Below are 18548 nucleotides of genomic sequence, written 5' to 3' on the forward strand. Positions count from 1 at the left end.
CATTATGAGATGGTCAATAAAGATGTTAAGTTTGGTGTAGTTCATGTAATCATATTTTGCTGTTAAGGCCTGGTAGTTTGCAATACTAAATTGTAGAGTAGCAGAAGAGTAGGCCTTTCATCCAGATAAGTGAAGGTGCTTCCAATCCCTATCATAAGGGGTGGAGGACTTTGAATGCTGTTGCCAGCCGCAGGAGTTCACCGCATCTATCACAATGGAATTAGGCGGAGAGTGGGGAAAAAGTAAATTCTGTATCCCTGGTGTTGCCCTGAATTTAAGGGGTGTGTATACAATGTAATCAGGTGAACTGCAGCCATATTATGTGCATTCAGCCACCCGGAATTAATGAAAACAAACCACCACATAGTTATGGGTTAATTTGAAGACAGGGTTTTAGAAGCAAGGTCATATCTAGCTGGCAGCTTCTGCTAATCAGAATAAAAAAGGGGAATAGACAAGTAAACAACTAAAACTAAAAATCTTAATAATTTAAAAAAACAAATCTAAACACCTCTATTACTAAAAATGTATTAAGAATTAAAAAAACCCAGTAAAAATCATTATAACCTATGTTTTATAAAGATTAGTTATAAAAAATTAGCTAATAAAATGTATTTTAAAACAATCCTCTAAAGCAGTGGTTCCCAAATTTGTTCTGCCGCTTGTGCAGGGAAAGCCCCTGCCGGGCCAGGCTGGTTTGTTTACCTGCTGCGTCCACAGGTTCGGCAAATTGCGGCTCCCAGTGGCGGCGGTTTGCTGGCCGAATGGGAGCTGCTGGAAGCAGCAGCCAGTACGTCCCTCGGCTCACGCCGCTTCCAGCAGCTCCCATTGACCTGGAGCAGCAAACCGCCGCCATTGGGAGCCACAATCGGCCGAATCTGGGGACGCCGCATGTAAACAAACCAGCCTGGCCCGGCAGGGGCTTTCCCTGCACAAGCGGCGGAACAAGTTTGGGAACCACTGGTCTAAGGTCATCTTAAAAAACATTTTTCCTGACTCCCTTTCTCCCTGATGGGTAAACAACTGTCCACAGAAAACCTGCTGTTATTTACTTAATACTATTCCAAATATTCAATATCTAAAATGTTCTAAATCTATTGCTTATGTTTATATGTGCTTAAATCTACTAAACTGCCATTTTAAAGAAAGCACGTTGCATAAATCTTATCAAACAAAATTGCTGTGTTCCTATTAATTTATTCCTAACACTGCCTAAAATAAGATAATTAAGTTGCCCCTGTTAAAAGCTCTAAAGATCCCAGATAACACTGGGAGGTACATAATATTTTTTTATTGGCCCATTTGCATGTTGGTGTGGCCGATACTGGCGTCTGCCATATAAGCTTAGCTGGGTCCAACAGCATCTCGTTGATGGGGAGCATTATCCTGGAGAAGGAGGACGACAAGAAGGTATGTAAAATATCCAGCAAATTATGGTGAGTGTTTTTTACCTCCTTGAGAAATATCTGTAAGGTATCTGCCATCCTCTTAGGCCTTGTCTACATCTACACTACACAGTTTTATTGACAAAAGTGAGGTTACAAAAAACACAAACTAGCTAAGAAAGAATGTCTAAAGAGTAAAGTATCCGTGAATGGACTCCTAATTGCTCTGTCTCTAGCCAGGGATGGTTGAGAAGGAACTGAGGGTCATTCGCCCACGCAGAGCTAATTAGTCTCAAGGCAAAGCATGAGGAGGAGAGAGCGCATGTACATGCTGAACGAACACTGCTACCAAAGATCTCCCATCAGAAGTGTAGGGATGCACCTACACCTACAGTAAAGCAACACTACTCGAAGAAGAAGGGGTAGGGAATCTATGTTGTGATAGTATATAGAGTCTTTACTCTCCAGGTCACTGGGTTCTAATCTAGGTGAGGTAAATGATCTCCAAAAACAGTTACCACATGACAGCTCTTCACTGAGCTATAGTATATGAAACAAGCTGGTGGTATCACTTCAAGTTTCTAAAGAACAAGCATCCACATTACAAGAAATAATGCATTTAACACCACCTTGACAATCTCAGAAAAGGGATCATACACTGTAGCAGCCAGGAGACCCCTACTAGGTAAGAGATAACAAAATTGGTCCCTCAAGAAGAGGGTTGAGGTACATTGGCAGCACAGACTAGGGGAAGTTCGCAATACTGTTGCTCATGCTGTCCGTTTTCTGTTGTTCCCATTATGTTGTTCCCATTTTTCTAGACGACTAACTTTAGTTTGTAAGGTAGAAAATACACTATGCCATTCCCTCTCAAAGTTCCACAATGAAGAACGGTTGGGAATATATAGTTCTGAATTTCATTCCACTTTTTAAAAAGTGAGCTTTTGTAAATAAAAGGAAAAGCCATAGACAACATTAAAACTCTGATTTCAGGTTCTGAATACAGGTATAGCGATCTAGGAGCAAGTTCATATGGGGTTTTTAGCTTGCATTCAGCAATTGTTTGTTTCTTTCAGTGTTGCCAAACAATTTTCAAAACCTCAGAAATATAATTCAGATTCCAACCAATTTAAGCAAGGATACAGTTCAAACACTTGATGTGTTTTGTTGAGAACTACAGCAAGTGAAAACTCTCTCTCCAAGTTTAGTGGACAGTGGTTTAACATATTTATAGAATTTACTTCTACATTATTCACATATCCAAATAAAGACAAACATACTAGCTATCAAGTTTTGTATATGATTGTAATTGTGTACATTATCATGTAAACACCTTTAAAGTAAAAGGAAAGAAACAAAATTTATTTTACCGTTTGCTTTCTTCTGGACTATCTGAGGCCACACAGCTAATGTAGCATAGATGATCATAAACCAGACAGTGACTAGTGGAACAAAGTAGTAAAATTGGTAAGGTCGATCCATCACTATACATAACACCACAACCAGGAAATTGAGACGAAATAAAACCTGTGGGTGGTTGGGATGAGAAGGAAGAGAGAAGTGTTTTTTTCATTTAGGATTACCATCAAACTGGGTTTTTCTTTAACATTATACAAATTATATAAATATTATGCATATCAATTTAAACACCTACAATATTACCTTTCTTGAAATTTGAATGGCTGTCTCAATAAGCAGTTCAAACTTTAGCAAAGAAATAGAGCTGAATGGTTGTAGTTTGTTGTTTGAACCAAGATACCATTTGATACCAACAGGATGAGCCAGTCACATATTTTAAAAGTGTATAGTGTGCTCCCTCACATTAACTGGGCAAAAAACCCTACAACACGTTTTCTCCAGTTGTCCTTATATTGGAACAATTGTTATGAACAACAGTGGACTTTGAGATATTCTCTTTTCAAAATGAAAGGGTAATTAATAAATCTGGTAGAAGACCTGGCAGAGGTGATAGCTAGGGGCTTGAGACCGGAATGGACATTCCTGGACCAGACCATGAAGTGGAGAGGGTTAAAGGTGCAGTACCCTGAAGCTGTGACAGGGCCGAATAAGCACTCATTTGAGTGAAGCAGCCATTCCACCATCCTTTAGGGGAGCATTAATGATCTCAACTAAAACACACAATACCTTTCTTTCTTATTTTAGTAATGACGAGGGAGGTCATAAGTCCAAAATGCATACAACAGCTTAAAGCTTCCAGAACTTAATTGAATGAAAAGAGCTGTAGTTCAAATCAGAGATGACAGTAGTTTGTCCCATCCAAAGCAAGACCTGCAGTCTTGGAAGCAGGCAATCTAATGTGCTGGAGTGCTGAATTCAATTGCTCTTATCCACAGAGAAAGAAAAACTCCTTAAAACATAAAGGCCCATTGGTGCCAATTGGCAAAGGCTTCACACTGTTCTTTACAAACAACAACTGTCTCAGACCCCACAAACTCACTACACCTAATAACCCACCTTCATGGTAATTATCCATAAAGCGTAGCATGCGAGGTCTCTACAATAAGTCTGTAACGTACCAATACTCATTAATCATTGTGAGATCTGTGTACAGGTGTGTGTCACTTGGTACCCCAAAGCAACACCTTGGCACCCCCACATTTACCATGGTGATATAATTTTATGTTTTATACAAAGTATGCCTTGTGATGTATCATTTTAAAAGTATTGATCTGTTGAACATTAATATCCTGTTAGATTGTATGTGCTATAATTGTATGGGAAGTTATGAAGTTTTATTATGTGTGTTACTGTAATATGTTGTAAGGTTGGGAACACTCATAATCAGCCCTTCAGGTACAACAGTGGAGCAGCCAGACACTGATAATGGCCCATTAAGGAGAATACACATTCACAAGGACTACCCTGGGAATTGTATAAAATGGAGACCTCTCAGAGAGAGCATGTAAACAATGGAGACTGTTTGACTCACATCATAGCAAAAGATCTTTTCAGCAAGCTGGAGGAACCAATAAAGGAGGGGAAGTGACATCATCATTTAGCCTCTCTCTCCCCCCACAACTCAATACCTGGAAACACATCTGGAGAACAAAGTCTGATCTGGGGAGGTGGTCCCAGGCTGGAAAGGAGAATCCCAGCTTGTGTATTAAGGAACTATACCATCAGGTTAAGACGCTGTTTGATTTAAATCCTGTCTAGTTTATGGAACTCAGATTATGATTTAATGTTTTATTTCTTAGGTAACCAACTTTTATCTATATTGCTTACTACTTACAATCACTTAAAATCTACTTTTCTGCTTTATATTTTACCTAAAATAGTGGGTTTTGCTTGAAATGCATGGGAAATCTGCTCAAGAACAAGAGCTGGTATATGTCCTCTCCACATTGAGGGAGGGGTGGACTGGGTAATAAACTTACACTGGTCAGGCTTCTGACCAGGGCAAGATGGTACAGCTCTGGGGTCCTGGTCTGGGGAGCTGTGGGGAATTCGCTGGAGCCTTTCTATTGTTGATTCATGAGTGGCTGGCAAAAGCATTCATGCAACTCGGCAGGGAGTGTCCCTGCCTGTGGATGTCTGCGTAAGTGCAGTACCTGGAAGGGCTTGCAGCTTGTCACAGCATCACAGTGTGACAGGGAGCCCAGGTTGGTGAGACAGAGGCTAAGGGCTCAGTGGTACCCCATGTCCAAGCTGCACCGCAGGAAACCCATCACAGGGTGATATTTAAGAAATAATATAAACACACAAAAATTATTCCCTTCTGGTTTTGGAGTGAAAATGAGTCACCAGGAAATATGTCTGGGTGATCACCCGCCCTGGCTAGCTGATTATGTAATGTATTGCTCAACTGTGTACCTTTGCACCAACATTGACAAGTCAATGGAAAACCACACAAGACTCATTATAAACATTGAAACCACTTGGAAGTTAAAAGGAACAATATGACAGTGACGGAATTGCCCTGTCTGTGAATACAGACAAAAAACTTATTTGGTATATCTCAGCGTGGATCCATTCACTGAGGAGGTACCTTGTTAAGTGAGGGAGCTTCATAAAGACTGGGTCCTAGCTCCTTGTTTAAGTGCTGCAAAAGACTGAACTTTAGTAGTTATCTTTCCTATCTAATAATGAGTGTAGGCCCTAGTTCACATTTTACAATTTTATTTTATATGCAACCATTCTATTAGAATGTTATTCTTAAATAAATCTCATTTTTGTTTACTATAATCAAACTCAAGTGCTATGTGTGACACAGGAGTGTTGGTCTAAAGTAAAACTGTTAAACTGGGGTACACACTTCCTTTGGGAACAGAGGATCTGGGATTTCTGTGGGTATCTAGTGATCAGGGACTGGTTAACATAGGGGGACAAATCTGAAGGGATCCAGAGACTGGGGTACATCTACTGCCAGCCTGCAGGGCAAATGCAGGACTGGTATAGCTCACAGGAGAGTACTTGAGCAGCTGACAGGCTGTTTGTGTGAGGGAGCTAACACTCAGCTTGCACAGGCAAGAATTCCTCCCACTGGAGGCAGGTGGCAACATGGTGGCTCACAGCCCCGGTTGCTCTAAAAAGCATCACACTCCTCACAGTGAGAAAAATTTGATTTTTTTTCCAGGCAGTAGCATCCTGGATTCGCCAAACATTTATCTATTTGTATAAGAGCCAACAGAAAAATGCTCTAATAGTATGTAAATAGAATCTCCACATTAAACAGACAAGACGGGGGAATGGGTTGGGGAAAGAAAGATCCAAAATGGATAATTTAGATAAAGTTTGTTTCAGTCTTGCTTTTCATAATATTACATTGGTTTATGTTCACCACTAGTTATTGTGCCCAATTTCTGACGAAAACATTAAGAATGATTATTTTTTACCTCAGCCACATTCTAATGAGTTACCAGCCTTCCCTCTAAAAATTTTCATTATGTTTGTATTAGATAGACTAGATTGATCAGGCTACATTAAATAGACCAGATTAGAGAGAGACAGAGACAATGATCAGTTTGTTATGAATATCAACCAAAATAATTTTAATCTCAGATAATTTAGTGAGTAGAGAGAGATCTGAACTTGGAAATATTTTTATATACATCAGTGAAAGATTTATTCTTACCTGACACACTCTATACAATCCAAAGTCTCCTTTGAGCCAAAAGTATGAAAAATGCCCATAACCTGTTTGGAACAGATATGCAGCAACCAGAACCCGAACGTGCATATACACAGGCAAAAACTGTTGAGAAAAATAATTTATCTTTTACAGAGGGCCACAGAAGCGCTCTCTCTCTCTTTTTAAACATTATTAATTGTAAATAAGTTTGGAGACAAGAGGACAAAGTTCTGTATTTTAGGCTTGTTGTGTTTCTGTTTCATAAAACTTTGTGTCATTGTAAACCAACTATAACAAAAGAAAGAAATTTTATGACCTACTTACTACTACTTAAAGTGATTCTCTTTTGACCTAGCTTCTCTCAAATTGCAAAATCTGAATAAATTTCTTACAACTGTATCAACAGCTCTACTTTCTTGTGTGTCTATAACGGGATTAAAAGGGAAAAAAAGTGTTATTGAGAGTTTGCCCTTTAACAGTTTCAACTCCCAAAACACAAAAAAGCTGTCTCCAGTAACTTTCTGTAACTAAGTTAATACAGTCTTCTACAATGAGAAAATAATCCCCCTTCACTGGATATACCAGGAAAAAAAACAAAAAACAGTATAGCCCCATTGATATCTTAACTTATTGAAGAAAATGATATAAATGAGGCCTCACAACCATTATGTCTTTGAAATTAAAGATTAAACAAGGAGCATAATGTGAACTGTTTATGATACTCAAGTCTAATAAATGCTTGGATATTTTAACTTCTGTATCTTGGCGGTAAATGGCAGAAGCTTATTTTTCCTTTAAGCATTGAATCCAAATCACATTACTTAAAAAAAAAAAAATAATTCAATTCAAATCACTTACAGTGCTTGCTCCAGAGATATGATAAATCAAAATAACAAGCTGCATCCAGCCTTTCCATTCATCTGTCTGCTCTCTATTTAACATCTTAGTCTATGCAAAACAAAACAAGAATGTTGCTATTCCAACAAGTACAACGAACATCTACAAAATGAGGAGAAAAAGTTCAAAACAATAAACCACTTTATGGGCAGTTGGATCTAAGAAGAAAAACTTCTACACCAATGACATTTATAAAGTTCACTGTGTATTAGATGTTGCCACACAAATCAATGCTCATCTACTAGTCTGAACTAGGATTTGACTCTGATGCATTATGGCCAGTTGATGGATGAACGCTACCAATAGCTGCACCCACAAAAATGCTTTAGCCAATGCACTTGCAAAAATGTCCTTTTGCACCTAATTACCAGTTTGTGTACAATTACTGAATTACCATATGCAACTATATATTTTGTGAGTGCATCAGTGATATCTTTTTGAAAATTTGACCTGTAATGTTTTAGTAAATAAAAATGAGTTCAATTACAATCCTGAACTGGGAAATGACACCAGCATGATCTTTACCTCTTTGGTGTTTTCGGTATAAAATACCCCCAAAACCAGGATGTAGATGATTGGTATGAAGAAAGATGAATGTGTATAAAATTTGTTTTCCTTCATGAATAGATTTGCTCTATCACACAGATAGAAATAGGCCATGATTAGACCCAGCTTGCAGAAGGAGTGTAACAGCGTCTCGAGAGTAGAAACAGGAGACGTATTGGTGACCGGTTTTTTCTCCTCTCCACTTTCCATATCGGTGAATGGCTTGTTTTTTCGATGATTATTACGATAAATAAAACTGAGAATTAAATATCCAATAATGGACAAAGCAAAAAAGCAAAAAGCTAGCTTCTGTATCAGTGTGAGGGGAGGTTGAGGCTGGCAGCAGGAACCATCAATGGGCTTCAGAATCTTATTGCAGTAGACGTTCATAAGAATCATTGCACTCTGTCAAAGAAACAAGTAACTAGCTATCAAACATTCTCAGCATAAATTTTCTTCAAATAGCTTTACTAATATTTCGCAGTAGTAAAGAGGCCTTTTCCCCTATCATTTTATATTTAAGCACTTCATATATGAGCACACAGCTAGTTACACACAAATTCCAGGATTAAAATAACCCATATCAAAAGAGCTAAGTCAATATTTTTAAGAGTCCTGATGTAAACAAACAGCTTTAATTTTTATTATTAATTTTGAAAAATCAACAAGAACCAAAATCATGAGCTGGAGCACAACCCAAATAAGTAGACCTAGGAAGATCTGCTGTGGAGGGTGTGGAAATGTAACACTTCTACCCCAAACTGTGGAATGGCAGCAAAACTGCTTTGCAAACATTACTGCAGACTCAGTGTTGCAGTAACCCATGCAGCTTGCCAGCTGACCTGCATAGACATGGATCCAATAACCCACCTTCTGCCTATCTATTACCCCGCCCCCAAACCACAAACTTCCTCCATGTTGTGCTGCAGGGAGCCTTTACAGAGATTTATATAGGATGATGATCCCCTGAAAGGGTTCTCCACATCCCCCCAGCCTCCACCATAACAGAATTACTACTAATACGCTGAGGATCCTGCACACTCACAAAAGGCAAGATTTAGGATTTAGCCGTGACAGCAGCTCTCCAAAAAGCTGCAATTGTCATTCATTCATGCAGAGGAAAGTAACAAATTTGCAGATCCTGAGAAATCCAAGCTGAAGGATCTAGTGACGGTCTCAAATAGTCCTTAACACACAGGAGAAACTACGTTTTTTAAACAGCTACATAGTTGCTTACAAAATGGCAAGTAGCATCTTGTAAAATTTGTTTGCACGGTCCCAAAAGATACAATTTCATCTGCTGGGGTCTTGCAAACAATTTCCTGGAAAACTCTTGTATGTCTTTTTTAAGACTACAATCATCAAGGGACACCAAAGTTCATACTACCTGCCATTACAAGTACAACATGTTCAATTAAAATCTTGCTCCATTATTAATTCTTTGTTATGTTGACTAATAATGAAAGTACTCACTGTTTCTCTGCTTGATTCTGGGAGATGCAGGCCATCTGAAGATTGCATGATAGTTTCTTGTGCTATGAGCTTAGAAACACTGAACACTTTAACTTTAGCTTTGGAATTTCTGGAGCTGCTGTTCAGAATACTGATTGCAGCTTCATTGTAAGCATCTATTTTCTCATTAGTGATCATTTTCCTACTGTCACTCAACATATCTTCATAAACAGGATCTGAATTTAAAAGAATGTTAAGCTTTATTAAAAAAAAATCAATCATAACCACTCAAATTCTATAGACTATATTCATCCTAAAAGATTAATCATAATTTTTCAGTGCTACACTATTAACGTTAAAAAATTAATGTTTTACCATTTGTATTATAATCCTTGTTTTTTTTTTAATGAGGTTTAAGCCCAATAGTTCACTGTAATCTTCAAACTGGCATACAAGAATTTAGTTTGGGAGCAAGTTTTCCTAAAACCTCTCAGAACATGTATTTAGTCATCTGATAAAGAAGAGATTTTCTCTTCTCAAATACTCCTGCACATTCCAATGAACCCACATCAACATTAGTTTGGGATTTTTTTTTTTTAAAGCCTAACTCTGCTTGTTCAGAATTCGTAATGTTGAATATGTCAACTGAATGTTAGAATGGGCACATCAGCCATCAATACAGCTAAGGTTACATAAGTGTTTACATTCTAATCTAAAAATCCAGAAACATCAAAATTAAAACAGGATTAGCTACCTTAATTCTGTCCCCTCATATTCATTACATCACAATCTTTAAATTCATGATCAAACACTAGTTCTCAATTCAATACATCACACTACTTTTCCTATAACCTTAAAAACACACTAAAACACTTATTTTTTCATACCTCTATACTTGTGCTATTTTCATAGTCCAGTATACCTTTATTGATATTGAATTTTTATACATGTTCTCCAAGTATATTTTAATGTAATATATCACTTTTTTCCAATTAGCAGCACAGCTGGATGGAGTTCAGGATATGAGGCACTTAACTGAACTAATGCAGATGGTCTTTGTATTTCTGCATAATTTTCACTATTACTTTATGACATTCTGAAACTGTAAAATGCTGGGCAAGAATTGGTTATTTTGTATGTTTTCATACAAAAGAAGCAGGTCAGGCACAAGTTGAAGGTTCAAGATTTGAAGGACCCTATTAAGCGTGACCACTTCCAAGCAGTCTTAGAAGAAAAGCTCCCATCAGAGTTTCCAGAAGAAATTGAGGAACACTGGAGCCAGCTGAAAGCAGTAATCATCAATGCCAGTGAGGAAAACATAGGCTACCAAACCATAAAACATCAGGACAGGTTCGATGAGAATGATGCTGAAATTGAGCAACTCATAAATGAGGAGAATGACATTTCATCCTTGGCAAAACGACATAAATTGTAATATAAAGAGAGAAGCCCATGCCAAGGTGAGGGTGGAAGTACAACATAAAACCAGAGAACTCAAGAACAAATGGTGGACTGAGAAAGCGCAAGAACTCCAACATCTCACAGACATCCACAATACATGTGGATTCTTTAGTGCCACCAAGGCTGCTTATGGGCCAATTTGTCATGGTATGAACCATCTTCGCTCTAAGGACGGAAGCACACTTCTGAAGGACAACGAAGCCATCAATTCTCGCTGGAAAGAACATTTTGAAGATCTCTTTAACCATAATTCTATGGTTGCAGATTAAGTCCTTGAGCAAATCCCTCAACGACCATTTAGGGATGAGCTCGGAGACCCTTCCAATTTGTAAAAGGTACACAATGCCACCAAGCAGATGAAGAACAACAAAGCAGCAGGTCTAGATAGGATCCCCGCTGAAAATCTTTAAAAACGGTGGACCAGAGCTAATTCGCCAGCTTGCTTATCCTTAAAATCTGGATAAAGAAGGAGACACTCAGTGAAATGAGGGATGCCCTGATTGTGACCCTCTTCAAGAAAGGGGATAAAGTGGATTGTGGAAACTATTGTGGTATCTCCGTCCTAGCCATTGCAGGCAAAGTTCTAGCATGGATCCTTGCAACCCGCCTTCTGCCTCTGTCAGAAGAAATTTTACCAGAGTCATAGAGTGGTTTCCGACCATGTTGTGGAACGGCAGATATGATCTTCACAGCACAGCAGCTGCAAGAAAAGTGTCGGGAGCAAAACCGACTGCCGTACATGGCTTTTATTGATCTAACTAAAGCCTTTCATTCAGTCAATCACCATGCTCTCTGGACTGTACTTTCTAAGATTGGATGTCCTTATAAATACATCAATGTCCTAAAATTGCTTCATAACAACATGAAAGCGACTGTTTTGAGCAGCAATGGCTCCCAGAGTGAACCTTTCAAAATACAAACAGGAGTCAAACAGGGCTGTATCATCGCTCCAACCATGTTTGCGTTTTTTATGGTCGTCATTCTTTACCTAATTGCTGGGAAGTTTACAGCTGGCATTGAAACCATTTACAGAATGGTTGGAAAGCTGTTCAGGCTTAGCAGCCTGAAAGCCAAAACTAAGATTTCCACAACATCTATTGCGGAACTTCATTATGCTGATGACAACGCAATCTTTGCCCACTCTGAGAAAGATCTTCAAACTATCTTGAATGTGTTTGCCGATGCTTACGCATGTCTTGGTTTCACTCTTAATATCAAGAAGACTAAAGTGCTCTATCAGCCCTCTCCAAATGAGGTACTACATGCTCCATCTATCAAAATAAATGGAGTGGCACTAGAGAACATTGATCATTTCCTCTACCTTGGAAGTCATTTCATCCAAGGCAGATATTGATGCAGAAATTCAACATCACCTGAGCTGTGCCAGTGTAGCTTGTTCTCGTTTACGGCACAGGGTTTTTGAAGATCACGACATTCGAACAGACATCAAGCTTCTTGTTTATCAAGCCATTATTCTCCCAACCCTGTTGTATGGGTCCGAAACTTGGACAACCTGGAGACACCACTTGAAAGTCCTTGAGAGGCACCATCAACGCTACCTTCGTAAGATTCTGAAGATCAAATGAGAAGACAGGCACACCAATATTAGTGTCCTAGAAGAGGCGAAGACCACCAGTATCGAGGCAATGATCATCCGTCAGCAATTCCACTGGACTGATCACTTTGTCCGGATGCCAGACCATCGCCTCCCAAAACAGGTCCTGTTCTCTCAGCTGAAAGAAGGGTACCATAACGTGGGTGGACAACGGAAGCGTTATAAGGACTTGCTGAAGGACAAGCTAAAAAAGTGTAATATTGACATTGACACTTGGGAGACACTTGCCCAGGATCGCTTAAAATGGAGTGAAGTCCTAAGTGATGGTTCCCTGCATTTTGAACTGGCTCACTGACAAGCTGAAGAGGACAAGAGGCACAGGAAGAAGGAGAGACTGGTTTCCAGTCATGGTCAACAGCCTCCTGCTGAGCCTGAAAACATCTGCCCTCATTGTAATACAACTTGTCGTTCAAGGATTGGCCTTATTAGCCACCTGACGACCCATAACTTCCATGGAAGATGATCATACTTGGTAATGAGTGATAGCCCATCATCATCATCACTCCTCCTGGGGGAATTCTCCACCAAAAAATTAAAAATTCTGCAACAAAAAATTAACAATGCTGTGCACAATAGTTTAAATTTTTTCAGAATTCTGAATATTTTATTTGTCAAAATAACACAATATAATCACACCAGTTTCAATTATTTTTGGTCATTTATTTCAGAATACCTGTAACAATACAGACAACAAAAAAAGATTCAGGAAATGTTTTTTGACAAATAGATTCGTTACTAGGCATATTAATACAGAATTCTGAGTAATAATTCATTTAAACTATAATACAAAAGCGTATTTCCCACACCCCTCAGAAGCAGTGCAAAGGCTTGGGGGGAGTTAGGGGTAACGAAGGAGCTGAGGAAGGGGGAAATATATTGCTGGTAAGGAACCTGGTGTGAACTTGGAAGGTTGTTGGGTACGGATGGGAAAAGTATGGAACAGGTTTTTTTGGGGCAGGCATCGAGGGATTGTTAGGAAGCTTCCCCTATGAAGACTCTGGCTGACCCTTAGCCTCTCCCATTCAGTCAGGCACATCTGCTCCTGTCCCCATGTGTCCTTGCACTGCCCCTGTCCACGTGTCCCTCCACCCCACTCAGACACCCACTCTCCCCATCCCCATGTAGCCCTGCACTGCCTCCCCCTGTCCCTATGTGGCTCTGTACCCCTCCCTGTGTGTCTCTTCTCCCACCCAGCCACTCCCCTGTCCCTGTGTCCCTGAAACCCTCCCCGTTGCATGTGTGTCTGTGCCCTCACTCAGCCACCCTCTGTCGCTCTGCTCTCCCTCCCCAATCACCATGTGGCCCTGCACTTCCCTCCCCTCTGTGGGCCTGTGCCTCCACTCCCCCATTCAGCCCCTGCCCCAGTCTGTCCTCCCCCACCTACCCCTTATGAGCTCCTGCCTGACCCCCCTCTCCCCGGCATCCCACGCCATCTGTCTCCCCATAGCCCCTGTCTCCTGACCTGGCCTAACAGGCGCTGCGAAGAAGGCAGGCTCCTTGTCTTCCCTAGCTGGCCAGGAGCTGCTGCTGTGTTCTATTGCCACAGCGCCCTCTGGTGGGCAAAAGGCAGAACTCAGAAGTTATTTTCTGCTGGGAGATGCTGCTGTTCTTGCGCCACAGCGCCCTCTGGTAGGCAAGAGGTGGAACTGCAGCAACATTTCAGCAGAAGCTTCTTTCTGTGCAAAAAATTAAAAATATGCATGGCTCATTAATTATGTGCATGCAGTAGTGCAGAATTCTCCCAGGAGTAGTTTCATACTAATGACTTTAATGGATTGATGTACAGAATAGTACAGAACACTATCACATGCCCCACGTGTATCTGAGGGCTTAATCCTGCAAAACACTAATGTGCACAGTGCTTCATACCATGAGCAGTCCCTCCCAGGTTTCAGACACAGATACTGATTGCTCTGGGGCTAATTAGAGTAGTAAGCACTACGTTTAATAAGTATGCACAAAATAGGGTCATAAAGTTATAGAAAAATTGCATATGTTGTATTATTTGAGAAATCGTATGTGATCATATAATTAAAAACAAATACAATACATAAAAGGTGAAAGAGCTGAGACCACATGTGTAACCTGAACTTTGGCAAAACTTGACTTGTAAACCATTAACTAAGCAAGCTTAACATTTTCTTAAATTTTTCTGCTGTTTTTTATTTAAGTTAAAAATCAGCCATGTTATTAAAATTTGAAAATATTTTACACCAACAGTCTATTTGATGTATGTAATTGACTATAGTCATGGTTGCATACTGGGTGTGGGTATGCCCAGCCTCAGTGCTCCTCTTTGGAAAATGTATCCCTTTCTGGCTAATGGCTAACTTCATAATTAAAAAATGGAAAGGAGCATTTCTCTTAAACTTTATCATGGGTTGTATAAGTCAAGCAATTTGAAGAAGTTTTATTACAGGAATCTTTCAACAAGAGGTCAGTGTTTAGGGGAATTAAGATTTTTCTTTTCAGGAAGAAGAAATCAACTGGTTATGTCTAGATATAACTGTCAACACATGTAATTTCAGATAGCTCTAACTCATGAGGGTAGGAACACGTCAAACACATGGAATGTACAGTCAAGAGGAAATCTTGGGCGGAATCTAACATACCAATATTGACAAAGATCCAAGTCTTCCAGATTGGATATCAAAATTTTCTGAATATTTATGCACACACTAGGCTGCGCTGAGGTTGTTCATAAGTAAAGCAAGGCAGTGAAAGATGGTTTAGTCCTCCACAGCCTGCAAAGCTGTGATTCATATCAGACAATTACAGCACAAATTATAGTTATCTACTGTATTTTACCTTGTAAGACCCAGTATACATCACTACTCTTTGCTAATTTTTCCAAAAGAGGTGCTATTGAAGTGATATTGATTTTATATTGCATGAGGGCTTCGTTGCTGCCATTGTGAATCTTGATAGACCACTAGAAGATCAAATAAAAAAAAATTCAGTTTCTATATCTCTAAAGTATATACAATCATAAAACTTTACTGATTCCACTCCATCATTAGCAGCTATTTTCAATACTATTATAGAACCTGTTTATTTCTTAAATATTTTAATTAGCTATGAAGATTTGTGGTGGTATCTTTTTAAGTACTACAGTGAAGGGGAACATTTATGTATCCAAGTGCCTCCCAAATATTTAAATAAAAAATTTACAATAACAATCTTTCTCTGTCTTCCTTCCCAGCCTGTAATAGAAATAGTTGAGGAAATTCTTTAAATTATTGTTCTGTGTGTGTCTATTGACATTACAGAGGGAACACAGAGCCAAAAAGATGAGTTTTGTATGAGCCTGAACGTGGTGAGACCTGTAGTCATTGTAATGTTTTGTGGGAGTGAATTACATGATCTAGGTCCATTTCCTATGAAAGGTCTTTTCTTCCACACACTCAAGCCTGTTCCAGCTGGTCAACAGTTTCATTATTTCAGTGGAAAGTAGCTATTGTGAGAGGTCATAATCTTGGAGGGAGAAACAAATTTATTCTGAAACTATGCCCAAGCAGATAGAGAACGCTGAATATCAAAACAGATACTTTTGCTAAGCCCAAGAAGGGGCACAATATTCTGGCCAGTCAAAGTCAGAAATGGGAGTTTCTGCTACCATCAGTACTTCAGCATCAAATAGTGCTTAGGAATCCCATGGACCCAAAGGCTGCAGAACTACTTAATCTGAGGGCAGATATGCTAGGTAGTGGTGGGGGGCATAGGCAGCAGAAATAGGAAAGTGCTTCAGAAACCTGAGTATTACTTCAGTCTTGCACGAGTTCAACTTTGGCCAACTGGAAGATGGTGCTGTTTAGTATGAGATAAAGGACACAGAGAACTGAGTGTCATCTGTGTATAGCTGGCTCATTTTTCTCTTTCATATCCACAAAGTCAAAGGTGATGCCCTTGATTACAGTTAGGTAGAAGGGGGCATTTTGGTACTGGACTATCTATAAGCAGTAGTTAGGGAACAATAGTTGTGTTTCACGGTTCTTCTAGTTCTTGACTGGGTAGAGTTTTCTGTAAATATATTTTGGAATTTGATTTTCAGTAGACTATGGTAGTGATTTTTTCATCTTATATCAGGGAGTTTTCATTTCTATGTGGGGTAGGACATGGTGCAATCAGGACTGGGGGGTTATTCTTCAGTTTCTTATGTTAATGTCCAGCCTTAGGCCACAGGTGCTATAAAGGCTCACCTACGGCACTGTAGCTATGCTGTTGTAGTACTGCAGCATAACAGTTTCCAAAAATGATGGAAGGGGTTTTTCCGTCGCTGTAGGTAATCCATCTCCGCGAGCGGCAGTAGCTAGGTCAATGGAAGCTTTCTTCCCTAGTTGCTTCTACACCAGGGGTTAGGTCAGCACAGCCATGGCTGAGCAACATAGCTTTGTCAATCTAAATTTTAAGTGTAGACCAGGCCTTACTATTTTGTCTGGGGTACCGGTGGATGTGTGTCTGTGTGTGAAAGAGAGACTTCTAAGAAAACTTTTGAGAAACAAAAAGCACAGAGTTCAGACAGGAGTTTTAGGCGATCATCTGTATGGAAGTCTCCCAAGATGGTGTGATACTGGCAGACCAGGTACTAGCTCATGCCAAGACCCCCAAGCCTCACTGAACACTGACAAATGCACAGCTGGAAACCAGTCTGGCTCATCTGTGTGTTAGTATTATTAAAACAGGTAGATTTATAAAAATGTGTTTAGACTGTATAAAATTCTTGTAAGTTGTTGCATGCATTAATCTCACACATAATATCGGTGTCCTATGTTATAAGGTAATATTTAGGTGTTTGCTCTGAAACTATAAAGCCCCACAGTCAGGAGAGATGCATTAACAAGTGTGAAATACTAGTTTACCACAAGAGGCGTCATCTCCTACCCAATGAAACAAGGCCCATAGACATCAGACAAGCTATTGTGAAACATAAGGGGACAAAAAACTTTGTTGATTACTCCATGAAGAGAGGAGAGTGCACAAACACTCATCCCATCAGCTTGAGTTTTGGGGGGAAGGGGATAAAAATCCCTGTCAAGAAGAAATTGTTATCCCTATGCTGTTTGAACTCTGAAGGGCAAAGACTACTAAGCATAAGCAAGGGACCCCAAGCTGTTTAGCTTGGGTTAGCCCCAAAGGGCATATAGAGCTTGCATATTGCAACACTTTCTATCATCTTTTGAAACTGAAGACTATAACTCATTTGTGTGTGCATGTTTACCTGCTTTAATTTTTGTAAATAACTCATTTATTTTCCTTATTTAATAATAGTTAATAAATCATTTATTTTTCCTTAGTTAATAAATCTTCAATTAGTTTATTATAGCATTGGCTACAAGCATTGTTTTTGGTTTGAGCCTTGAGATGCAACTGACTTAAGGAAAGTGACCGGTCATTTGGGCCTGGGAGTAGCCTGAATATCATTTTGATTTTTGGTGTAAGGCACCATCTATCCCAAAGGCAGGCTTGCCTGGAGAGCTAAGATAGACTGGAGTACCCAAGGGGACTGTCTGTGACTCTACATCAAGTCTGTTATAGTGCTTGAGAAGTTCATGCTTGATACTTACTTAGTTGGTGAAATTTAAGCGCAGAACTCACAATCAGTTTGGGGTTTGTGCCCTGGTTTCTAATAGTCGGCCTTGATGCTGGTATTCACATTTGTGAGCCATTCCAGACAGCTGACATATGGCTCTTGTGAACTTTTTGACTACATCAGACTACATGAATATATCACCTCTTCTTGGAAACTTTTGGTGTCCAGAGGTTTATAGATTAGCAGGACTCCTAGACAAGTATTGTCTCCAAATTCACAGATCAAATAGCAGCATTCAAAAGATTTTGTTTCCAGTGTGCTACTCCTGAATTTGAGCCAGAGTGGACTGATTTGAACCAAAGTGATTTAAACTGACAAATGTAATCATGATTTAAGTCAGCAAACAGGAAACCGTGATTGAAATTGATTATTTAAATCACATTTTGCATTTGTACGTTTTAGTTATTTCCCTAAAGAAAGGCTGATTCTTCTTAGTTGGTAATCATTAAAATATGTTGAATTGCAACTAAGTATAGCCTTTACATTAAATTGGGGTATTTTTGCTAACCA

At 39.4% G+C, this 18548-nt stretch overlaps 1 protein-coding gene across 7 annotated transcripts in view; it reads right to left on the reverse strand.

Moving 5' to 3' along the window:
* Positions 1-18548, reverse strand: part of CASD1 (CAS1 domain containing 1) — a 60285-nt gene that overhangs the window by 14240 nt on the left and 27497 nt on the right. For 3 of the 7 annotated variants that reach the window (XM_037890665.2, XM_043541187.1, XM_043541188.1), the window contains 6 exons: positions 15257-15380; positions 9394-9608; positions 7900-8325; positions 7336-7425; positions 6481-6600; positions 2756-2912 (listed from right to left, as the gene is read on the reverse strand). In XM_037890665.2, the coding sequence (XP_037746593.1) occupies positions 2756-2912; positions 6481-6600; positions 7336-7425; positions 7900-8325; positions 9394-9608; positions 15257-15380 (1132 nt within the window). Of the gene's footprint in view, positions 1-2755; positions 2913-6480; positions 6601-7335; positions 7426-7899; positions 8326-9393; positions 9609-13910; positions 14101-15256; positions 15381-18548 lie in introns of those variants that run through there. The other 4 variants (XM_043541189.1, XM_037890666.2, XM_043541190.1 and 1 more) reach the window with 4 other exon arrangements.

This window comes from Chelonia mydas, chromosome 2 (genome assembly GCF_015237465.2).
Source record: "Chelonia mydas isolate rCheMyd1 chromosome 2, rCheMyd1.pri.v2, whole genome shotgun sequence".
Taxonomy (NCBI): domain Eukaryota; kingdom Metazoa; phylum Chordata; order Testudines; family Cheloniidae; genus Chelonia; species Chelonia mydas.